This window comes from Cervus canadensis, chromosome 8, assembly GCF_019320065.1.
Source record: "Cervus canadensis isolate Bull #8, Minnesota chromosome 8, ASM1932006v1, whole genome shotgun sequence".
NCBI lineage: Eukaryota > Metazoa > Chordata > Mammalia > Artiodactyla > Cervidae > Cervus > Cervus canadensis.
Genome location: NC_057393.1, coordinates 26,062,665 through 26,085,872, shown reverse-complemented (window position 1 = coordinate 26,085,872; position 23,208 = coordinate 26,062,665). Strand labels below are relative to the sequence as shown.

At 37.6% G+C, this 23,208-nt stretch overlaps 1 protein-coding gene across 1 annotated transcript in view; it reads right to left on the bottom strand.

Moving 5' to 3' along the window:
- CFAP43 (cilia and flagella associated protein 43) overlaps positions 1–23,208 on the bottom strand; it is a 105,803-nt gene that overhangs the window by 65,254 nt on the left and 17,341 nt on the right. Inside the window, exons 4-10 of the mRNA XM_043475678.1 lie at positions 22,972–23,139; positions 20,217–20,367; positions 14,745–14,904; positions 10,257–10,324; positions 8,482–8,613; positions 3,817–3,933; positions 851–931 (exon numbers count right to left, since the gene is read on the bottom strand). Coding sequence (XP_043331613.1) covers positions 851–931; positions 3,817–3,933; positions 8,482–8,613; positions 10,257–10,324; positions 14,745–14,904; positions 20,217–20,367; positions 22,972–23,139 — 877 coding nt within the window. The remainder of the gene's footprint in view (positions 1–850; positions 932–3,816; positions 3,934–8,481; positions 8,614–10,256; positions 10,325–14,744; positions 14,905–20,216; positions 20,368–22,971; positions 23,140–23,208) is intronic.

Here is a 23,208-nt window from a genome sequence, read left to right as displayed (position 1 = left end):
GAGTTGCTGGATAAAGTCACAGCTGAGCCCAGAGAAGCTCTATACTTTATAGTTAATTGAGTCAATAGCCCACACTTTTTCATTTTTGGCTCAAGCTGGTTAGAATGGCACCTTTCTTTCATTTATAACTGATCCCCTTGCAGTTAGATGGGGCCATTTACCTAGTTACGGCCAAGGAATGTTTTGTTTTTTATTAAAAACACTTAATTGCTAGTTCAAGACTCTCCAGAACTCTTCCCATCCCATGGTGTGCGTGCACGGTCAGTTTCTCAGTTGTGTCCAACTCTTTGTGACCCCATGGACTGTAGCCTGCCAGGCTCCTCTATGCATGGAAGATTTTCAGGCAAGAATACTGGAGTGGGTTGCCATTTCCTCCTCCAGGGGATCTTCCCAACCCAGAGATCTAACCCTCGTCTCCTGCATCTTCTGTATTGTCGGGCAGATTCTTTACCGCTGAGCCACGTGGGAAGCCCATCCCATGGTACTGAGGAGCTATTAATTGGTGGAGCCCCTGTCGGCTTTGTTCCCTGAAAGACCACGGGGGAAAAGAGATCTTGTCAATCCAGAATGAATTTGCAGCATAAGTGAGATATAAATCACTAGGGTTTCAGAAATAATTGCCACCAAGGAAAAGTTTGTTCTTTCCCATATACCAACACAATACCTCATGTTCTACCTTCTGGGCTGTGGAACACACTTTATACACAAGAATTACTCTAAACACATAAGGTAAAATACATTAACATCTCTGTAACAAGTATTTTCACAGACTATTGCCATGTGAACACAGAAATGTAGGCTGGATTAGAATTCAATATTTTTTAAAAATCCATTTGTAAGGCACACTTACTTGGATATTCACATAAATCCTGCTGACACAAGCACCATCCTCTATACCCCAAACACAAACTTCCCCTGACTGTGTGAGTGTCTGTAAAAGAAAGAAAAATAAAACTCAAATGGAAAAAAGACTGCTATGGGAGCATGTTCTAAATTTGTTCCTAGTATGTCAATCACTGATAATTTAAAATAAAATTTCATTTTATTTATGTGGCTTAAAATTACTTTACAATCTCAATGTTCATACTTCTGATTTGAACAAATATTAACTATTACCTTTCAGTTCAGTTCAGTTGCTCAGTCATGTCTGACTCTGCAAGCCTATGGACTGCAGCACGCCAGGTCTCCCTGTCTATCACCAACTCCCAGAGTTTAGTCAAACTTATGTCCATTGAGTTGGTGATGCCATCCAACCATCTTATCCTCTGTCATCCCCTTCTCTTCCCACCTTCAATCTTTCCTAGCATTAGGGTCTTTTCAAATGAGTCAGTTCTTCACATAAGGTGGCCAAAGTATTGGAGTTTCAGCTTCAGCATCAGTCCTTCCAATGAATATTCAGGACTGATCTCCTCTGGGATGGACTGGTTGGATCTTCTTACAGTCCAAGGGACTCTCAAGAGTCTTCTCCAACACCACAGTTCAAAAGCATCAATTCTTCGGCGCTCAGGTTTCTTTATAGTCCAACTCTCACATCCATACATGAATACTGGAAAAACCATAGCTTTAACTACACGGACCTTTGTTGTAATGTCTCTGTTTTTTAATATGTAAAGCAATATGTAAATATATATTTAATATGTATTAAATGCATATTAAATATGTGTTTAATATGTAAAGTAATGTCTCTGCTTTTTAATATGCTGTCTAGTTTGGTCATAGCTTTTCTTCCAAGGAGCAAGCATCTTTTAATTTCATGACTGCCAGTCACCATCTGCAGTGATTTTGGAGCCCCCCAAAATAAAGTCTGTCACTGTTACCATTGTTTCCCCATCTATTTGCCATGAAGTGATGGGACTGGATGCCATGATCTTAGTTTTCTGAATGTTGAGTTTTAAGCCAACTTTTTCATTCTCCTTTTCCACTTTCATCAAGAGACTCTTTAGTTCTTCTTCACTTAATATATGTTGGTATAAATTTTTTTGGTATTTATCTTTCTAGTGTTCTCTGAGCTTCCCAGATCTGTAGTTTGGTGTCTGACATTAATTTTGAAAAATTCTCAGCCATTATTACTTCAAACATTTCCTCTGTTCCTTCCTTCCTTTCTTCTCCTGGTATTCCTATTAAGTGTATGCTATACCTTTTATAATTGTCCCATGTTCTTGGATATTCTGTTCTTTTTGATTCTTTTTTCTTTTTGAATTTCAGTGTTGAAGGTTCTACTGACATTTCTTCAAGCTTATTGATTCTTTCCTCTGCAGTCTATTCAGTCTATTGATGAGCCCACCAAAGGCATTCTTTATTTCTGTTACAGTGTTTTATATTTCTAATATTTCTTATTTTCTTTGTGTTTCCATATCTCTACTTATATTTTCCAATCATTCTTTCACATTGCCCACTGTTTTTATAAGACCCCTTAGTATATTAATCATAGTTGTTTTAAATTTCTGGCCTGATAAATTACAACATCTTTGTAATTATTTTCAGATACAACAACATCTGAGTCTGATTCTGATGCTTTCTCTGTATCTTCTAACTGTTACCGCCTTTTAGTATGCCTTATAATTTTTGTTAAAAGCTGGACATGATGTACTGGGTAAAAGGATATGAATTAAGTAGGCTGTAATATGGGGTTTTATGTTTATCTGGCTAGGAGTTAGACTATGTTTCTTGTCTGCTGTAGCTGAATGTGTCAGAAACTAAAATTGCTTCTAGTGTCCTTGTGTTTGGTCTGAGATGTGCAGATTCTCCCACTGTAATCCCCCTGGGTACTGGCTCCAGGGCTGGTTTCTACTTCTGGGTATCTGCTCCAGTAAGCTATGATTCTTTACATCTGCCTGTCTGTCTCTATAATTTTGGGGGCAGTGGTTTCCCCTATGGCCCCAATTCTCTGATGGGTCTGAGAGTAATGGTTGATTTTGTTTATTCAGCTTTTCTTTCCCCCTGTTGTAAGGTTCTTTACATGCTAGACTGGAAACTCAAAGTTCATCTTGTTCATTTTTCTTCTTTCACAGGATCAAGACTGAAAACATTTTAAAATAACTGCAATGTGATACAGTTTAAATTCTGTTTCTTAAATACGAGGAAGTGAGTACATGATGTTGTGGATAAAGTATCTAAATTCTAAACATGAAAATCTTATATTAAATTTTTATTTAATTTAATTCTTATCAGAGAATATCTGGAAGAAAAAGCATATAACCAGAATCTGATGACTGGAAGAACTCTTAAGTGTTACCTATTCCATGGTTTATGTATCTTTTTTATTAATATTTGCTAGAACTCCCAAAATCTTAATGGATTTGCTGATGAATCATATGGAATGTGAATTATACTTCTTGAGATCAACTAAAGGTAAGCTATTAAACATTAGAAAAAATTTTTCTTCTCTAAATGTAGAGGGTGGGTTTTTTTTTTAAAGTAGACTGAATACATGTTTTACGCATGGCAACTATTTCATTGTCATTTTCAGATGGGGCTGGATCACTCTGAAAAAGGGTAAACACTAATAGTTTAATGAGTGTTGACAACTCACTAAATGAATGTATTTAAAGATATGGCTTGGAAAGCTTGGATGGTGAATACAAACAGGATGGCTCTTAAGATTTTAATTGCTTTGGTCATGTTCAGAGACTTAATATTATGAAGTCACAATGTGATGATGCCATTTTAACTGGGGAGTAGATCTGATGATGGAAGTGGCTGGCATTTCTACCGCATCTTCAAGAGTACACTCTGCTTCCTATTTGCAACAGGTTGCACGTGAACTTCCAAATCTCATCCTTAAATCCTATCGTGGAACAAAACAATATTCCTTACCATGCAGTATTCATTTCCAGGTGTGATAAAGTCTGTTGCCTGAAATTTCCCATCACAAGCCTCTAGGACTTTTTCAAAGGTTGGCTCCTCACCAAAAGTATAAATAAAAACAGACCCCTGTAAATATACCAGAAAAGAAAAAAATAATGCAACTGTTGTGTGTTCTGTTGAACAAATAGTTATTAAATGTTTACTGTAAACAAGACACTGCGTGGGAAAATGTGATGGGAAAGTAGAGATAAACTCAGTAAGGCCCTGACCTTGAGGAGCTTAAAATCTAAGTATTTGTTTTATTGATTCTTGCATTCACTCATCAATTAAAATATTCAATAAATAAGACTTCTTTTCTCCATTTCCAGGCATTTGTTTTTTAGATTACAAAACATAATGAAGCACTTTTTCCTGACTTCAAAAATTATGTCTATTTATGCTGAAAGTTTGAAGAATGTGGAAAACCAAAAAAGTTGTTAAGATTAACTAAATTCTATCACATACTAGACCATGATGAGTACTAATGACACTTGTAAATAAACTTTTGTGAAACTTGTAGAGGTGTGTCTGAAGCTGTTACTTTATTATTTTTTTTTTCATTTATTTTTATTAGTTGGAGGCTAATTACTTTACAATGTTGTAGTGGTTTTTGTCATACACTGACATGAATCAGCCATGGATTTACATGTATTCCCCATCCCGATCCCCCCTCCCACCTCCCTCTCCACCCGATTCCTCTGGGTCTTCCCAGTGCACCAGCCCTGAGCACTTGAAGCTGTTACTTTAAAACTTGTTTATCATTCTCAGGTTCCTAATTCACCTCTCCAAAAAAAAATCTACCCTGTACCTTATGCGTCTCTGCCAAGTAACTATACTACGGAATGGTTACTAGCAATAAGAAGTCTGCTTTAAACTGATCACAAGTTCTTCAAGTTTACTTGAGTTAAACATGAATGTTTTTATTCTTGTTTATGTAAAAAAACACAACTCTGTAAAGTCTAAAATTTGGTAGGTATTTACTGGTTTTACCTTTCATTCATTCCTTCAACAAATATGGAGTGGACACACTGTGCCAGACACAGCTCTGGATGCGGGGGCTACATCGGAGGACAGGACAGACAAAAATTCCCTGCCTTCATGCTTACATTCTACTGGGGGATTCAGTCAATAAATAAGATATCTAAATAATATATATTATAAGTTAAAGGCAATAATTGTAGAAAGAAAAAAAATAAAGCAGAGAAAGAGGATATGACATGGCAAAAGAAGAGGGTAGACTTCAAACCTGAGTGTCCAAGAAACGCTTTACTGAGAAGGTGAGTTTAGAGAAAAGACTTGAAGGAAATGAGGAAGGTATTCATGTGGACCCTGTGGGGAAGGCATTCCAGGCAGAAGGAACAGCCAACGCACTCTGAGGGAGGAGCACGCCTGGTGAGTACAAAAAGCTTACATGATGGCCAGCATGACCGAAGCAGGGTGAACAAGAAGACCAGCGGGAGATAAGGTCAGGGTGGGGAGCACAGTCCACATCATGAAGAGCCTTGTAAAGCATAGTGAGGATTTTGGCTTTTACTCAGAATAACACAGACAATCACTGGAGGGCTCTGAGTAGTAGAGATGCTTCTCACCTTGGCCACTGTGTTAAGTACACACGTTTATTCTATTAAGTACTGAGAAAACTCTATTAAAATCTGTTGAGGTCAGGACTTTGCTTTCCCTTGTCATTTTGTCATGTTTTGCTTTATGTATTTTGAAGCTATTTTATTTGGTACATATATATCTTAAAAGTTTATAGACTTCTAGCGAATTTAACCTTTTACTATTCTAAAATATTAATAAACTCATTTATCCTTAGGAATGATTTTTGCCCAAAAGTCTATTTTGTCTAATATTAATATATCTCCAAAGGCTTTCTTTTGGTTAATGTTCGCATGATATACCTTTTCCTATCTTTTTATTTACTTTCAATTTTTAATTTGCTTTCAATGTTACTATATTTTTAAAAATTTACTTTCAATCTTATGCTTTAGATATGTCACTTGAAAACAGTGCATAGTTAGGTTTGGCTTTTTTTAAATCAAATATGCTAATCTTTGCCTTTTAACTAGATCAACTATTCTGTTTTGCTTTAATTGTAATTACTAGTATATTTGAGATTAAACATTACACTTTAATTCATGCTTCCTATTTTCTTCTCAGTTGTTTGTGTATCTTTTCTTCTCTTTTCTTACTTTGTTTTGTGTTGCTTTCTTTAACACTTCCACTTTGCCCCTCTATTATGTGGAAATTTCATCTGATGTTTCAGTTCTTTTATGGTTACCTTACAGGTCAGAACATGTATACTTAATTTATAAACATCAGAAGAACTTAAAACCTTTATTCTCTCAGTGGGTAAAAGAATCCACCTGCCAATGCAGGAGACTCAGTTTTGATCCCTGAGTCTGGATGATCCCCTGGAGAAGGAAATGGCAACCTGCTCTAGTATTCTTGCCTGGAAAATCCCATGGACAGAGGAGACTGGTGGGCTGCAGTCCAAAGGGTTGCAAAGAGTCAGACATAGCTGAGCGACTAACCACACAGCACACTCATTTCCCTCCGACTTCACATTATTTTTGTTGTTTTATACAGTCAGTCTTCACTTACATTTCTCCACACATTTACTGCTGCTCTTCATTCTTTTTGCATCACAGTCTTTCCATCTGGGCTCATTTTCCTTCTGCCTGAAGTATATTCTTTAGAATTTTCTCTAGTGATGACATACTAACAAATGCTCATTTCTAAAAATGTCATTTTTCATCTCTATACTGAAAAGTATTTTCCCTGGGTATAAAATTCAGTGATAGTAACCTTATTTCACTAAATCGGGGGTCAGCAAGCTCTTTCTATAAAGGGACAACCAATAAATATTTTAGGCTTTGCAGGCCATGTAGTCTCTCAAAACTACTTAATACTACCACTGCAGTGTGAAAGCAGCCATAGACAATACATAAACAAGTGGGTCTGACTGTGTTCCAGTAAAACTTTATTTACAGAAACAAGCAGGAGGCTGGTTTTGACCCATGGGTCCACAGTTTGCTGACCCCTGCACTACATGGAAGATATCATTCTACTCTTTCTTGCTTATATTATTGCCAAAGAAGTCAGCTGTTAGCCTAATTGAAAGTCCCTTGAAATAATCTGGTTTTCTCTCTGACTACTTTTAAGATTTTCTCTTTGTCTTTAGTTTTCAACAACTTCATACTGTTAAGTCTAGGTGTGTATATCTTTTTAATGTATCCTGCTTGGGATTCACTGGGTCTCCTGAAGCTGTAAATTCATGTCTTTAATCAGTTCTGGAAAATATCTCCTTAAATATTGCTTCTGTCTGACTCTCCTCTTTGGAATTCCAATCAAATACATGTTAGATCTTTTCACTATGTCATTCATTTCTCTTATCCTCCCTTCTATATTTCCTATACTTTCATCTCTTGGGTACATTCTGAATAACTTCTTCCAATCTATCTTCATCTATTCTCTCTCTTTGGCTGAGTCCTGTCTTCTGTCAGACATATTCATTTAATTTTTACTTTGTAAGTATATTTTTCTTTGTATGATTTCCATCTGTGTCTTTCTCCCTTCTCTTAGGTTACATTTTTTATTGTTTTCTGTCCTCTATAGATACTTCAAGTTTTTCATTTATTAAAACCTCATTAACACAGTTATTTTAACTTCTGGTAATTATAGAAACTTAAGTCTTTCCATATGTCAGTTTCAATTTCTTTTAGGCAAATAATCATTCAATTTTACTTGCAATTTATGTAAAATCATTGCCCAACAATATAAACTGCTAATCCTGTCTTAGGAGTCTTCCTAACAGCATAATTCATTGGGCATTTGATTTTATTCTGCGTTTATTTCCCTCCCTTCTTCTCTTCAGAACTTATACTCTCCTTAGAGAACCACCCATTACCACAATCTCAGTTTATGTTTGAGCAGATGACAGAGGATGAGATGGTTGGATGGCATCACCGACTCAATGGGCATGAGTTTGAGTCAACTCTGGGAGTTGGTGATGAACAGGGAGGCCTGGTGTGCTGCCGTCCATGGGGTCGCAAAGAGTTGGACATGACTGAGTGACTGAATTGAACTAAACCGAGATGACTCTACCTAGGCTCCAAGGTTAGACATGTGATCTAGGCCTGGTCAATGAGAGTTTAGAATCCCTCTGGACATAGTAATTGACCCAGGGGTAGAAAGGTGACCCAAGTTAGTACAATAAGTCCAGGTTACAGGACATTTTTTTCCAACTGGTATCTTTCTACTAAGGTCACCAAGAGGATAAAAATATAAAACTGAGTTTCAGGAGGTTCTTTTGACACCATCTTCATAGAAAGGGAGGAAGTAGAGAGGAAACAGAGCTAAGATATGGCAGAAAAACAAGGCTAGTAGCAACATGGGAGCGCCCAGATTTCTATCAATTCCTTGCTTGCTTTCAGTTATATATAAAACAAAAAGAAGAAAACAAACACTCAAGTGTTGCCTGGACTTTTAAATTGGCTGATTTTTCATTTGCAAGCTAAAGAGTCCTGACTAGTAATGGATCATTATGCAGTACATTCTGCCCTTCATTCCTGTCATGCAATGATGATGATAATAATATCTGAAAATTTATCAAGAAATCACCATCTAGCATACCTTGTCTGTCTGAATCAGCAATATTCTGTAACTAGGAGAAAACATCAAATGTTCCACCGGCCTTTCAACCTCAAGAAAATCCTCTACTTTATAATCTGTATCTTTAATAAGTAAAGAATACACAAAGCCATCCTAGAAACCAAAAACAATGAGATAAATAAAGAAAATTAGTCTTAGTCCATGCATAGTATACTTTCCTCATCAAATCAGCTAAGATTTATTGATTAGCATCTACTGTTCATTTTTGGAAACATCGTCTATGTTTACATTATCTGGAATGCTCTGTCTTCTTACCTTTATTTAGCCAATTTTTAACCATGTTTCCTGGTCTTTTTAAAATTTTATCTTTTTTTCTGACACATTTTTCAATTACCTAAAATTTTACTAATCTCCCCTTTCTTTGAACTTCTTTAGTATTTATCACCTTACCACATTCTTCATGATAAAGGACATGGGGTAGATGAGGCAGAGTTTACTGTGTGGCTGGTATTCAGCAGTCTCCTTACTTCAAAGGGCCTTAGCCTTAATGTATGTTCTTTAATCATTATTGTGTGCATTTCTTAAATCTCTAAATGACTCAAAGGTAGGCAGTGTGCTGTTTATTTCCTTTGTAGTCTCCTTTCTAGTTTTTCACACAGTGCTAGAAACAGGGCAAGTATCCAGTAAAAATGGGTTGGTTAAATATTGATCAGTAAGTTGTAAACAGTTCTAGGTTAATTTAACTACTTTCAAGAAGAACTTAAGTTATTTTTACAGTAATGAAAAGATTTTGGGCAAACTCAGCCATCATTTCTAGATTAGACCCCCTAATGACTAAGAGGAGGTATTTGTGAGATGGCTTGGTTCAGACTTGGGACCTGGGGAAAAAACGTGCATCACTCTCCATCCCTCACCAGAGCAGATGCTCCAAGCTTTCCTTTAAACTAGATTTAAAAAAAAAAAAAAACCACCAAGGGTGACTTGAGAAGGACAAAAGCAGACTAAATGTAGGAGGTAGTCCATTGCAAGGTTGGGGAGAGGAGATTATGAGCTAAATAAATGTAGGTTTATGAGCTCCAGACTGCTTCCTGTTGGTGGAGCTTTCATTCTGACAGCATTTTGCAGCTGCCCTTAGGTTCCTAGAGGTGTGATCTGTGGCAAAAGAAGAGACAAAGCTAACAGTGGTTTGAGACAGCTACTAGTAGACCAGAGATTTTAGTGTAGGTCGGCTTCAAACCTTGGCATTGATTACAACCACATGGAAAAGTAACATGGTCTGGCCCCTTTTCTTACTTACTGAAGCTGTGTGCCCTAAAAAATGAGAGAAAGGACTTTGGAGTTTACCATGCTGGGTTCAATTTCCAGCTTCTTCCACTTATTGGTTCGTGAACTCTGGAAGACTTAACTCCTTTGAGTGTGTGTGTGTGTGTATGCTTTGGGGTGGTGGATTTTTTAATTTGACTTTTGTTTATTTGCAATAAGCCAGACATATGATAGTTGACTATAATGTTTTCTATAATTTTGTATACATATATATTATTTGTAATAAAAAGTTTTACAATAGCATCCCCTAAAAAAAAGAATTTTAATTAATAAACTGACAGAACTTGATATCACATATTATGGCTCATCATAGTAAAAGGCAGCAAATAGAAATTTTGTATATTTTCTTTTTCTATTTGAAATATTTTTTAACCATTTTTAATTGAAGTATAGTTAATTTACAACATTGTGTTAGCTTCAGGTGTTTATATATTTTCTTGAAAGCAATTAATTTTGAAGAAAAAATACGTTACAATTCCAGAAGCAAGCACGCCTCCCTTCTGATACGCCATGGTGACTGGACTGATAAGATTTCTTTCAACTTTGGGAAAGAAAAACAAAGTAAAACAGGACACATAATTAAAACTGCCATACAGAGTAATTGGTCTCACCTGCTTTACTAGGACTATTCATTTCTTTGTAATTCCTGTTTCTACAGATCAACTTTCTATCAGAATATGTGTGCTATGATGCCTCTCAAACAATAAAGAATAAAAGCTGCTTTGCAATGATTACTGATGATAATGATAAATTAATGATTAATGATAAATCACACAAGTTGTTATTTTTTTTTATGTTCTGTATCATCAGATCTATGGGGGTAACATTGCGGAATTATATAGTAAATATATTTCCTTTTTTAAGGAAAGAAATTATCAGAGATTTTAAGAGGCCAGGGGAAAAAAAGACAAAAACTATATCATTATTAAGCTGTATACTTAAGATTTGCATATTTTATGGCATGTAAATTTGTACCTCAATAAATAAAACATAGTGGATTTTAAAAAGTAAAAATAAAAAAAGGTTTATAAGATCTTTGTTATTAATAAAATACTTTCCTGGGGGAAAGTCACAAAAAGCACACTAGCTTTTATGTAGATAAACTGCAAGAACTACGAGAGCAAAGGCTCAGAGACACCTGCCAGACTTTTATTTATTGCCTACTACCTGCTCAGCATTTTGCCAGATGCTAAGACGCATAGTGCCCTTTCCTCCAAAGACTGTTCACCTCCCAGTAGTTTCTTCTCTTTAATCCAGCTGCCACCAGAGTCATTGCTATGACTCCAGCCTAGTCTAGATGCCTGCTGCTTATAGCTACTCCTTTCCTAAACTATGGATAATTTATGTCCGCAAGCACAGTTCCAACTGGGGTACATCTCCACTCAGAGTTGATGTTATTCCACTATCAGAAGGATTAGGTATAAACACCTTAGTTAGACATTCAAGGTCAGATGTGATATCACGTAGATATCCCTTTATTCCCACTTTTCTGCATAACACTTGACGCTCCAGACAAACTGGACATCTTCTTGTTTCTCAACCTTTCCCATGTTTTCTTGTTTACACAGATACCATTGTCCAAAATCTCACCTACCCTCATCTCTGCCTGTGAACCTATCCTTTAAGGGCTATTTCAAATGCCACCTACAACATGACTTAATTTGGCATTTTTCCCTCATCTGAATTCCCATAGCACTTTATGACACTTTCCTCACATCTTGATTTTTCTGGCTGCAATTATCTGTCGACTTGTCTTATTCTCTTTAATAAAATATAAATACCTTGAGGCTGTTGATTATGAGATTATATATTTGCCACCTATATCAACTTAAAGGTACCAATGTCCTCCACATTGTAGAAGATAGAAAACATTTATTTGGAAGTATTTTAATATATGTATCATGAAAATGATAAGAAATAGTATATAGGATGATATTAGTGAGCAATAAAAGACCAAGTACAGGGACTCCCCTGGAGGTCCAGTAATTAAGACGCTCAACTTTCACTGCAAGGGGTGCAGGTTTGATCTTTGATGGGGGAACTAAGAGCCCATATGCTGTACGGTTTGGTCAAAAAAAAAGACTATATACAACTAAGTCCTAAATTGTATAAAACATCGCAAAATAGGAATTTGGAGATGAGAAATATTGTTTTATAATTCACTTTACAAACACAAAGAGGTGCCAATTTACTCTATAGCAATCTCTGGGATTAAACTATGGAGCCAAAGTTGAAGTCACTGTTCCTAACTTCAGAGTTGATGATTAGTGGGAAAGACAGTCTTATTTAACTTATATGCAGAGTACATCATGCAAAATGCTGGGCTGGATGAAGCACAAGCTGGAATCAAGATTGCTGGGAGAAATATCAGTAACCTCAGATATGCAGATGACACCACCCTTATGGCAGAAAGTGAAGAAGAACTAAAGAGCCTCTTGATGAAAGTGAAAGAGGAGAGTGAAAAAGCTGGCTTAAAAAATCAACATTCAGAAAACTAAGATCATGGCATCCAGTCCCATCACTTCATGGCAAATAGATGGGGAAACAATGGAAACAGTGACAGACTTTATTTGGGGGGGCTCCAAAATAACTGCAAATGATGACTGGCAGCCATGAAATTAAAAGATGCTTGCTCCTTGGAAGAAAAGCTATGACCAACCTAGACAGCATATTAAAAAGCAGAGACATTACTTTGCCAACAAAGGTCCATCTAGTCAAAGCTATGGTTTTTCCAGTAGTCATGTATGGATGTGAGAGTTGGACTATAAACAAAGCTGAGTGCCGAAGAATTGATACTTTTGAACTGCGGTGTTGGAGAAGACTCTTGAGAGTCCCTTGGACTAAAAGAAGATCCAACCAGTCCATCCTAAAGGAGATTAGTCCTGAATATTCATTGGAGGACTGATGTTGAAGCTGAAACTCCAATACTTTGGCCACCTGATATGAAGAGCTGACTCATTTGAAAAGATCCTGATGCTGGGAAAGATTGAAGGCAGGAGGAGAAGGGGACGACAGAGGATGAGATGGTTGGATGGCATCACCGACTTAATGGACATGAGTATGACCAAACTCTGGGAGTTGGTGATGGACAAGGAGGCCTGGCGTGCATGGGGTCGCAAAAAGTCAGACATGACTGAATGATTAACTGACTGACTGGGAAGGACAGTCAGGCACAGGAGGCATTATATTTTGATAACAGCAGAGGATGAGGCTCTAACAAAGACGTGAGTTTGATGGAACCCCAGATAGGCACCTGAGTTTGCCTGTAGGTTGGGGTGAGGATACAGAGGCTCCACAATGGATAATTTCACTAGGTAGAGAGAAAGACATGGCATCATAGACAAAGGTAACTGCCAATGCCAGCAGGCAGAATTTAGAGAGAGTATAGGAATGATAACTTCTATGAGGCTCAACTGGGAGAGCTGAAACTGGAATGACAGGCCAGAAGAGAGACTTATTTTTTAGAGAGCTGAGGGATGGCATTGTAAACATGAGATCAGAGGGTGGCCCAGGCCTAGAGAGTACAGATGAGAGCAATGGGAAGAGTGAGGTGGGGGAGTGTGGCAGGCTGGGGTAGGAACCTAATGGCTTCACTTTCACAGTGGAGTGTGAGTCAGGGAACAGGAGAGGGAGTGTATGAAGACGTATAGATGCAGAAGACTTGCTGTAGGATGTGGTGTTTGAGCTGGAAACTGGAGGATTCAGAGTGAAAGGTGACAAGGGAATGAGCCGGCTGTGAAATGTCTGTGAAATGATGGGAAGAAATGACTGGCTATATCAGAAAACTCATACTAGGGAGTAGTCAGAAATAATATTAATGGCGCAGGTAAGAAAAGATCAGAGACGGCTTGAAATTAAGCCATAGTTGTCCTTGAGTTAAAAGTGGAAAATTGTCTTCAAGAAGGGCAGTTTGGCAGGGATGGCATGCTTGGTTTGGGTCAACTATGGATTAAGCTCAATGAAATCAGTTCTATGGTTGCTGCAGAAATCAAGGTGTGAAAGAATAAGAAGAATTAGAGTGGAAAGTGCATTGGTCAGGTTGAAGAACTTGCCCAGGTGAGACTCCCTTCTCAAAGTGTCTACATGTAACTTCACACAAGGTGATATTGGCTTCTCTGACCCAGGCCAACTCTGATGGGACCAGGAGTGGACACTTGATCTAACGAGAACAGATCAGATTCTCCCAGGAATGCTAGTGAGGCAATGGAAAGTAATTTTCAAGATGGCGGTTGGTCCTAAAGGAAGGTCTCCTGGAGAAAGAGTTACTGTGGAAGTCAGGGGAGGGCATATTAGCTGATTAAACAGGCATATTATGAGGAGGGCTTCTCAGGTGGCGCTTGTGGTAAAGAATCTGCCTGCGAATGCAGGAGAAGCAAGAAATGCAGGTCTGATCCCTGGGTGGGGAAGACACCATGAAGTAAGAAATGGCAGCCCACTCTGGTATGCTTGCTTGGAAGATTTCATGGGCAGAGGACTCTGGTGGACTACAGTCCACGGGGTCACAAAGAGTCGGACAGAACTGAGCAACTGAGCACCTATGTATGCGGAAGGATACAGCATAGTAAGAACTTGGACTCTGAAGTCTTATTGTCTGGGTTCAGGTGTCAGCTCTATAGTTTACTAGTTATGTGAATTTGGGCATGTTTCTTAAGTTCTTAATGCCTCCATTTCTTCATCTATATCATGAAGATAAAAATGTATTTCCTTATGAACTGGTTTTAAGGATTATGTGAAATATATATATAGAGTGACAGTAGGAAGTCTAGAGCATCGAACACCTAATATAGGTAGCTAAAAGAAACACCCAGAGGACTCGGTATCTAACTAGAGGATAAGGAAGAAGGAGGAATCAAAGATGTCTCTAGAAAGAGAAAAATACGGAATAAAACATCCATTGTCAAGTGCAAAACCATCACCAATGGCTACAGTTTCTGGGAAGATGAAGCAAAGCAGTTCCTTACCCCTTGGTGGTCCGTCTTCTATCTTATTAAGCACAGTTACCTTCAAGTTTTCTCCATTAACCATTAAAAGGTGACCCTCTTCACAGCCAATGTATAGGTCACTTGTTGGAGTCCAGCAGTGCATAGTCGGGTGAAGCAAAGCATACAGATCGTCTTTAGGCTTCAAGAAAAGATTTAAAACCGTGTGTTAAGACAACAGTCATGGCTTAAGAGCCAGAGAAATACTCAGCAAAAACAACTTCCAAGATGAAAACAAATGAATATGTGTCTACATGTGTTTATTGGTCCTGCCCTTTACCCAGAGCTAAACGAACTTCTTCGTGCTCCATCTCTCTCCCTGCATATTAATTCCCCAAATATTAGGGGTTTTTGCCAGCACATTGAGAGTTCTAGTATCGTAGGTTTTTTGCAAAAGTCTTGAGTAATAATTTGTACGCTGTTTCTTGGTGGACTTTTTGATATCTTGGATCTAAGCAAGCCATTGTTTAGCTAAAATCACCCCATTTGAGGAAGATTTGGGTCAACCTTTTCTCTCCTGGTTCATGGCAGGGGGCATGAATGTGATTTTTCTATGGAGTGGTTGGCCTCAACCCTCTGCTTAGTTCTCTGTAATGGAGAATGAGAAGAGGACCCCCGGTCTGGTTCTCAAGGCCTCTCTAGTTCATGAAACATCCTACCTGACTTTGCTTCCATGGAAAACTCAGAGAGAAACGCAAAAATCTATGGAATGTACCTAGAAGAAAAACTGGCTTTGGGAACTAAAACTAAGGGTCTATGGCAAATTTTTCCTGTAAAGGACTAGGTAAAAAAGAAGCTTTGTGGACCACATAGGTCTCTGTTATATCCCTTTCTTTTTTTTTAAAACACTTTAAAAAAATGTAAAAGAATTGTCTTAGCTTGCTTGAAGTCACATAAAGGCAGGTGATAGTTTGCTGATCTCTGCCTTAGATGATAATATCTCAGTGCTATGTCCCCTGTAGCTTTAAACACTCCGTCCAGCAGGGGAGAGGCCACTCCCCCTTTATGTCCACACAAAGCAGGCCTCCTTGTAAGTATTTTACTCAGAGGTAAAATATTTTGGACACGTGCCCTCACCTCTGCACCCCAGAGCACTGATTAAGATTCTGAATTCAGGGTACTATAAAGTAACATAACATGACATTTTTTCCTTTCTATTTAAACAAGTCAAACATACTACAGTTTACTTTTATTTATCTATTTACATATTTGTTTATAACAAAACATTTAGTACTATCTGAGGTTTTTTTTTTAATGCTATACTATTATTTAGAATTGCATTAGCTACAACATAATGTCTTTGTTTTCTTTAGGCATCCTTATAGCCATAGGAACAGAAAACCTTTTTAATAAGCTAATGGCCAAATTAATAGAATTCTTATATTCTTTGAGTGATTCATATTTATTTCATTCATTTATTCACTCATCTACCAAACATTTACATATCATGCACTGTTCTAAGCACAGGGATGTAGCAAAGAACAAAACAAAATAAACAAACAAACAAATCTACCCTCATGGGCCTTAATCCTGGTGAGGGAAAATAGAACAAAAAGAAATTAAGGAACAAAAATTATATATATATACATAAATAAAATATTATGTGTTGAAAGTGCTGTTAGAGAAAAATAAAGCTGTGGAAGTTGGAATAGGTCTCATGGTTGGGGAATATAGTAAACCCATATAAATAGCCATTTTTTCCATTCAAAACTCTTGATAATGCAGGTCACCATTGTAATAAATACTCAATTATTTAAATAGCATATACTGCTCTTTAATTTAGGAAAGGTAAAGCAGGTGTAACCCTGCCAAAGTAATTATTCTACTGGATTCCCAACTGATACAAATTTTTGCATAATTAGTATTTCCACAAACATTTACTGGGTGTTGATTATATACCATGTATTGTACCAGAGAGATCTCTTGTACTGATAAGATTATCCCTCTTCTCAATAGGACAATCGCCTATTGAGGGAGAAGTAGTATCAACAAACATTAGAATCAGAAAACATGGTAGTCTATAGCAGAAACATATTTATTTATTTTGTTTTTGTTTTTGGTTGTTTTTTCAGAAACATATTTAAATATTACAAGAGAACCTACAAGAAAGCAATTTGTTCTTCCTGATGGAGTGAAGGAAGTGGACAGAGAGAGAATTGTCATTTGAGATGGACCATGAAATATGAAAGCAGAAGTGCTTTGTGTATAGAAGCGCTTCTCATTGTAAGTTTTTAAAAGGATAGGTCATCTTGTCATCTTTAATGTATGATTGGTCTATTTCATGCCCTCATAGCCTTGGATCCTTAGAAAATAAAACTTGAGTCACAAATTGGCCACCCAGTGGGCATAAAAAAAGGGACAAAATCATTCAAAAGGATTAAACTGTTGCTGATCAATGACATTTTTGTGGTATCTAACTGAGATTTGACTCATAGGGAAAAGAGTTACTGACTACCATTATTTAATCATCATAATTAAAAGTTGCCTGGTTATCTTGATGACATTTGACTATAAATCACAAAAAGAAAGACTCTTTCCTAGTATGGCAATGAACTTGAAAAATCTTTTAAAAACCACACATGTCTGGTTCTCATAATGTTAGTGAACATATATGCCTCAGAGGGTAAGGATTAAAACTTTGAATTTTCTTGCTTTAGTATATTAAACTAGTACTGTGTGCAGTTTTATTTAAGATAAACCTGGGCTTGTCTTCCTATTATTTTCTTTCATCAATAAATATGTTCTGTGCCATTTAAAAATGAATGTGATATTACGTGGTGTAAGCAGAAAGAATAATTTTCAATTATGGAAATTGAAAATTTTCAAAGAAAAGGTGCCGACAGTGTTTAAAAGTATTTGTTGGTAACACCATATGCTTGCTCAGTCCTCTGGAATCAAACATTTTGATAACTTGAAGACCAAACATGAAATACTCAAGCCCAACTTAATATTGCTTTAGAAAATATAAGCATCTGAACATGTGTCAGAATACTTGAGCTTTAAGAGGAATTTCAATTTAGCAATGTTTTTCAAGGTTGATGGAAAAAGAAAACTGGACACTTCAGATTAAATTCACTATCTTGGATCCAATTTCTGCCCAGATAACATCTGCCTTTGATTTCCCCCGTGCTACTACTGGATACCATTTCTAATGCCCCAAATAAGTTGTGTAATGTGATGCTGGCCCATTTAAAGACCTATTGTGTGCTTTTCTAGTGTTAGCTATAACGGAGATAAGGGGACTATTTAATATTGTAATTTTATAAAAATCCACATTTGTCAATTTTTAAGACCTTTAAATAGGCCAAATCCTTACTAATTTCTTTGCCATTGGTACTGGGCCACAAGAAATTTCATTCAAAGGAATAGAATCAAGACATTTGAGATCTAAGTTTAGTTACACTTTCACTCGTATAGATATTACTGAATGCGTTAGCAATTTTTTTCACCTTATTTATCTATAAGATGAAAGGAGTAAATAGTGGCAAAATTGACTTCTAATTTAAATGTAAAATAAATGGCTTTAGTAACAGTCCCTGTATAATTTAGAGATGTCAAACTTTAATATTAAATTTCTGTTTTCAGGAAAAAATTGAAATGTACTGAGTTACAAAAGTCCTAGGAAAGAAATATGTCTGTTTATTATGAGCATTTTTTAAAAATGGTAACTCCATATTTAAGTATTTAAAGAAGGCATTTCTGTACTATTAAAAGTATAGGCATTTCCTGTACTATTAAAAGAAGTAGCTATTTTCTGTAATCTGAAAAAGTGAATAATTGTCATCCTTTAGAGGAAATACTAAGAGCATACTTTTCTCTTACTTGACACTTTTTAAATGATAAGAACAATTGCCTGAGTTTTAAATGCTTTATGTAGGATCCATGATGTTGGTACACAGGGTGAATGATGGGGTTGAAATAGTTGAAAATGTGGCTTCTTTGGTATCAAAAACTAAACATAGAAACATATTTTCCAGTTGTAAGCCTTGAAGGCTGACATGTTTGGTTTTACTTTGCTGCCCCACTGTGGCTGAGTGTGGTTGCATTTCCAAGGCTAAGACTTGTACTATTAACAGGAATTAGTTATCTTCTGTAATCAGGAAAAGCGAATAATAGTTATCCTTTAGAAGAAATACTATAAGCATACAAATTTTGCTTGCCAGAGATTTTTCATAAACTAATTATCACATGGAACCATTTGAAACATCCGGAGCTTAACGCTCTGCAGCGGTCGGAAGCATTTGGGGATCTCTACTTCCACTCTCCTTGGCTTAGAGCTTTCACACACATGTTCACACAACGCAGGTCCCAGAGGCGCAGCAGAATCCAGCTCCTTACTTTCATCCCAAAGACCCTGCAGGTGTCATTCTCTGCTCCCGGCCTCCTTCTTGACCATTACTGTGCCTTACTCCCCAGCTCCCTGTTCACTATGCTCCAGCCACAGGATTCTCTTCTCAGCTCCTCAAGAGTACTGAATTCTCTTCTCTCCCCAGGGCCTTCACACGTGCAGTTCCCTCTGCCTGAACACTCTTTACCCTGCTTATAGAAGGAGGAATCCCCCTCGTCCTTCAGAGTCATCTCTCCAAAGGCCTTCCTTGAGCAGCCTGTTGATCTCCCCCTCACCTCCACTCCCATCTCCCATTTATCCTGTTATAACATGTGCCACGTTTTGCAATGATTCACTGTATCTCTTTACTTTTGGTACTGATGTCGTTGTCTCTGTCTCCCTAATAGAATGGATGCTCCCAGAGGCAGGCCTATGCCTGGTTGGTCACCACATGACCCTGTTGTCTAAAACTGTGACTGTTATACACAAGGAGCTTGATAAGTATCTGTTGAATGAAAAAAAAAAAAAAAAAAAAAAAAGAGTAACTGTTGGCAAACTCCCTTATGAAACTTTCTTCCACTGTTTTCCAGGGCCTCATTCTCTCCTGGATTTTCTCCTATTTCTGTGACTGCTCCTCCTCAGACTCCACTTCTTCCTCCTGTCTTTTGCAGACATTTTCCTCTCTGGCTCTCTTCCCTGACACCCTCTCTCTCCTTTCCCTCACCCCCATTCCCCCACCCCATGCTCCATGCTCCCACCATCCTCTCTGCAGTAATGACTCTAACTTATTTCGTCTCCAGCCCTGCCTTCTCTCTGACGCTAGGTCCACGTTGCCCGTTTCCACCTGGCATCTCCACCTGGATGCCACCTGGCATCTCCACCCGGATGCCACCCAGCACTCCAAAGTCAGTATGTCCAACACTGAAACCACAGCTGGGCCTCCTGCTTCAGTTAGCAAGGGCCATCATCTTCCTAGTCACTCAAACTCAGAACTCCAGAGCCTTCATCTCTCATGGTCTCCAGGGTTAATCTGTAATAAAAACCAGGAAGACCCTCTCTATCTTGCCTATCTCACAGGATGGTCATGAAAGCCAACAGGCACACAAGGAGAGGGGCCAGGTCAATACCCTGAAAGTTTCTGCCTCTTCACCCACGAGTCCGGCGATGGCTGACACAGGGAGCACAGGTCCATAGATAGGATCCTTGGGCAACGACTGGGGAAAAATGACATCTGTCTCATTAAAAAATGATCCGTCTTCCAAAGGCAGTTTTACTGACCTGTAGGGGCAAAAAAGATGTCAGAATAATCAGATTAACAGAAACTAGTCACTGATGGAACTACTTCATATAAGTGGTAAGCAAAGTGCGAGGCGTTACAACTCACTAAAAAAAAAAAAAAGCTAACAGAAACCAGATAAAAGTAAAAGAGTAGATTTAAAACTATTTATCATAAAAGGACAGGTAATACACAGTCATGAATCAAGTACATAGAGATTTTTCAAACATTTAAAAAGTTAGTATCTAAAGCAGAAATTGGAAACTTGAATGCTGTCAGGGGTCAGGCTAGTGCTGTGTGACCAGGTGGGAAAGTATTTTCCCTCCCATAAGACAGTGGAAAAATATATATATAGGGTCTCTACCTAGTTTCCTAGCACAGAGTTCCTGAAACTCTTATAAATTTCTAAGTGCATTAGGGGCTTCTTTTATTCTATTGAGGTGATTCTGGGTGGGCTCCTGAAAGGCTCCTGAATGGGTACTGCTCACCAGAAAGACCGAGCCATGACTAGAAACTTGGAAGTTTCAGCTTCTACTCCCATCTTCCAGAGAGAGCAGAGGAGCTAGAAATGGAGCAAATAATTCATCATCTAATGGCAGGGAGTCTGGAGAGCTTCCAGGTTGGTGAACACATACACTGGGAGGGTGATGCAGTCCAACCAGCTCCCAGAAATGGGACAGAAATTCCTTCATTCAAGACCCTCCAAGACCTCACCCCATGTATCACCATCTGGCTGCTCATCTGCATCCTTTATCATATCCTTCAATAAACTAGTAAATGTAAGTGCTGTCCTGAGTTCTGTGAGTTGTTCTTGCAGATTAATATAACCCAAGGAGTGGGTCATTGAAATCTCTAATCTGTAGCTGGTTAGTCCGAAGTACAGGTAACAACCTAGTCTGAAGCTAGCATCTGAAGTGGAAGGGGGTGGGCAGTCTTGTAGGACCGAACCCTTAGCCTGTGGAATCTGGTTCTATCTCTGGGTAGAGTGTCAGAATTGAGTTGAATCGTAAACACCCAGCTGGTATCACGGAGAACTGTTTGGTATGGGGGGGTGGGGGGGTGGGAATTTCCTCCACAAATGTGAGAAATGAAGTGTTCATTGTGAGAGTAAAGGGGACTCGTGAGGAAGAAAAACACAGCAGGGAAGAACTAGGTTTTTCTGACAAAGAAACAGAAAATCTAAGAATTTTTTCTCTGTACACACCTCCTAAAGCTGGCAGGTACCACTCAGTTCTAACCAAGACAGTATGCTGAATTGTGAGAATTTTGATTTCAAAATTTCAAGAGAATATCATAATCTAGAATTGATAAGAAATTTCTCAAATTTTAAATATTGGTAACTAACTCAAATAAAAACCCAAGGACCAAAATTAACATACATGTAGATTATTCTCAGCTACCTTTACAACCTCTGGTATCAGGAATTTATTTTCAGATTTACCATATATTTACTTTTAAACTATAATATGGTTATAAAGATGAGGTTAGAGAACTCATGGCTTTATGTGTTAAATTCAAAACGTCTTTGGTTCTGTTTTATGAATGATGAATAATTTTAAAAAATTATCATGCAAAAATAGTATTTACCACTCAAATGTAAGGCTTAGCTAAGTATTTTCAAATCCTGCTTGTTTTCTGATCCAGGACAATCCACTTACTTAGTCTCTCATTTTATTTTCTTTAGAACAACTCAACATTCAGAACTAGAGAAGAATATTCAAGGGAAGCAAAAGAAAATGTGATAAATTACTTGCCTGCCCTGGCAAAGATCTGATAGCAGCATTATCCACTTTATGAAAAGGTACAGTGTTGTCAATTCTGCCCTGAGACAGATTCGGCTATTCAATGGATTCTCTTAAAAATGAAATTGAGACATAAAGAATACTGAGGAGAAAGAAGAGTCTCTCTTAGGGTTCTCCAGTTTGAAAACTTTATTAACTAGCTTTACATTTCTCTTTAAGAAGCCAAGTTTTCAAAATCTGCAACTTCAAGAATGTGCATGTCCAATGTCCCCTTAGTCTTTGACTTTGGGGAGCGTGGAGAGAATGGTAGGCTCAGGACCACCTTAAGTCTTTAAACTCTTTTCAACAAAGGTACCATGATCATCAACTATCACCAGGACGTTGGTTTTTGAACTTCTCTTTGACCCAGTCCTATTGAAATAGGCAATTCCATGACTTCACTACATGCAACAACTCTTTTGTTTATAGACGATGTGGCTGAAGATATAATCTATACACTTCTCATATCTAAAATGTTCTTATTTTTGAGATTTCATTTGGGTATCAAAGTAATAGGAACAAAATGCGATAACACGATCTTTTAGAAATACATATATATTCAATACAATAGGCATATTTTGAAATGGCAAGAGTAAATGCAATTTTGGAAAATTAAACCATGTTGGAATAAGGTTGATGTTTAAACTCAATGGGAAATCAAGTTAAAGAGAATCCTTTCAAAATGCAACCAAGCACTCCAAAGTATGGAAAAAGATGTTTTAAGATGTGTGTATAAAGCCATTTAATTCACCAAACTGACCCAATCCCATTACATGAATGCAAACAAAAATCCCCACTTTGCTATGTTGTAATGAAGTCTCTTACTTTGCTTTGAGATAATGTTCCTGGTTACTTCTTTCGATGGTCCACACAGTTACTGCACTTGGACTTGACAAGCACAGCTGGTGCCAATTCATGGGGTTAAAAGTCATCTGGCTCACATCTATACCAGGTTGTGACTTCCTGCACAAAATGACACCTGATTCCCAGTTCCTGAGACAAAATTGAGTTTGGTGAAAATGAATTCATTTGAATTTCATATCTTGAGAACATATATCTAAT